The following is a 986-nucleotide window of genomic DNA, read 5'->3' on the forward strand; positions in this document are numbered from 1 at the left end:
GGGCCGGCCCTAAACACAACTCCTTTTTACCCTTTGGATCAATCTTGTAAAGAAGGAAGATCTGCATGTGTGTGACTGTGTGTGTAGATACAGTCCTCCATGGATGTCACAGCTCAGTGAATTGAGAACTAAGTGCTCAGCTTAGGTACTGGCCATAGAAATAAGAATATTATCACATTGGGAACATTAAGGCATAATCAGCTTCAGGCTGCTTCCAGCAGATGTCATGTTCTATGTGAGTAGTGTGCTAATTTGTCTCTGCAATCTTTAAAATCTTAAATATCACCATTCTGAAAATAAGCTGCTAAAGTAAAAAGAGAGAAAACAAATTTCATTCCATGAGCCTCAGGTGAAAAATGTGCAAGGACATTTTAGTGGCTAGTTGCAAGGGGATACTTACATCTACATGCATCCAGATTTTATACTTTTTGCAAATGTCAGCGACAGCTAAGAGGGGATCAAATGCTCCATACACAGTGGTTCCAGCTGTGGCACTCACAAGGAAAGGAACATATCCCTACACAAAATGAGAAAGCCCCAAATAAAATAAAACAGGGGTTCAAGGATTCTTTTAAAAAGCTGCTTAAAAACAATGGAAATTCTCCCCGTACCGCACACATCTGCATTTTTGGAACCAGCAGAAAAGTTATGGACACCCTGCACTCTGGGGTATGAACCGAAGTTCATTCTCCAGAATCTGAGTTCTCCAGGCCATTCTGTGGAACTTGACAGTTGCCTTATGAGAACAGACATTCTGGTTCTCAGAAGAGGCTTTACTGAACCCAGAGACTGTCAGCGATGTTCACAAGTCATTCATATATCCTGGGTAGATTTTCTGGCCCTTTTTACTGCCTTGTTAACTTGCTCATTTTCCTCCTTCACAACAGGGTCTCTAAACTTACTAAATCTCCTTGAATGAGCAGACAGGAGTACAGAGATGGAACTCTGAACAGCCCATTATTCCTATTTTGAAAATTCCTATTTAG

General features: G+C 41.0%; 1 protein-coding gene across 1 annotated transcript in view; it reads right to left on the reverse strand.

Annotated features, from left to right (window-relative positions):
- The window catches only part of GAD2 (glutamate decarboxylase 2 (pancreatic islets and brain, 65kDa)), an 82,042-nt gene that overhangs the window by 29,095 nt on the left and 51,961 nt on the right, over positions 1-986 (reverse strand). Inside the window, exon 10 of the mRNA XM_008580422.1 lies at positions 401-517. Coding sequence (XP_008578644.1) covers positions 401-517 — 117 coding nt within the window. The remainder of the gene's footprint in view (positions 1-400; positions 518-986) is intronic.

The sequence above is a fragment of the Galeopterus variegatus genome, unplaced genomic scaffold, assembly GCF_000696425.1.
Source record: "Galeopterus variegatus unplaced genomic scaffold, G_variegatus-3.0.2 Scaffold2086, whole genome shotgun sequence".
NCBI lineage: Eukaryota > Metazoa > Chordata > Mammalia > Dermoptera > Cynocephalidae > Galeopterus > Galeopterus variegatus.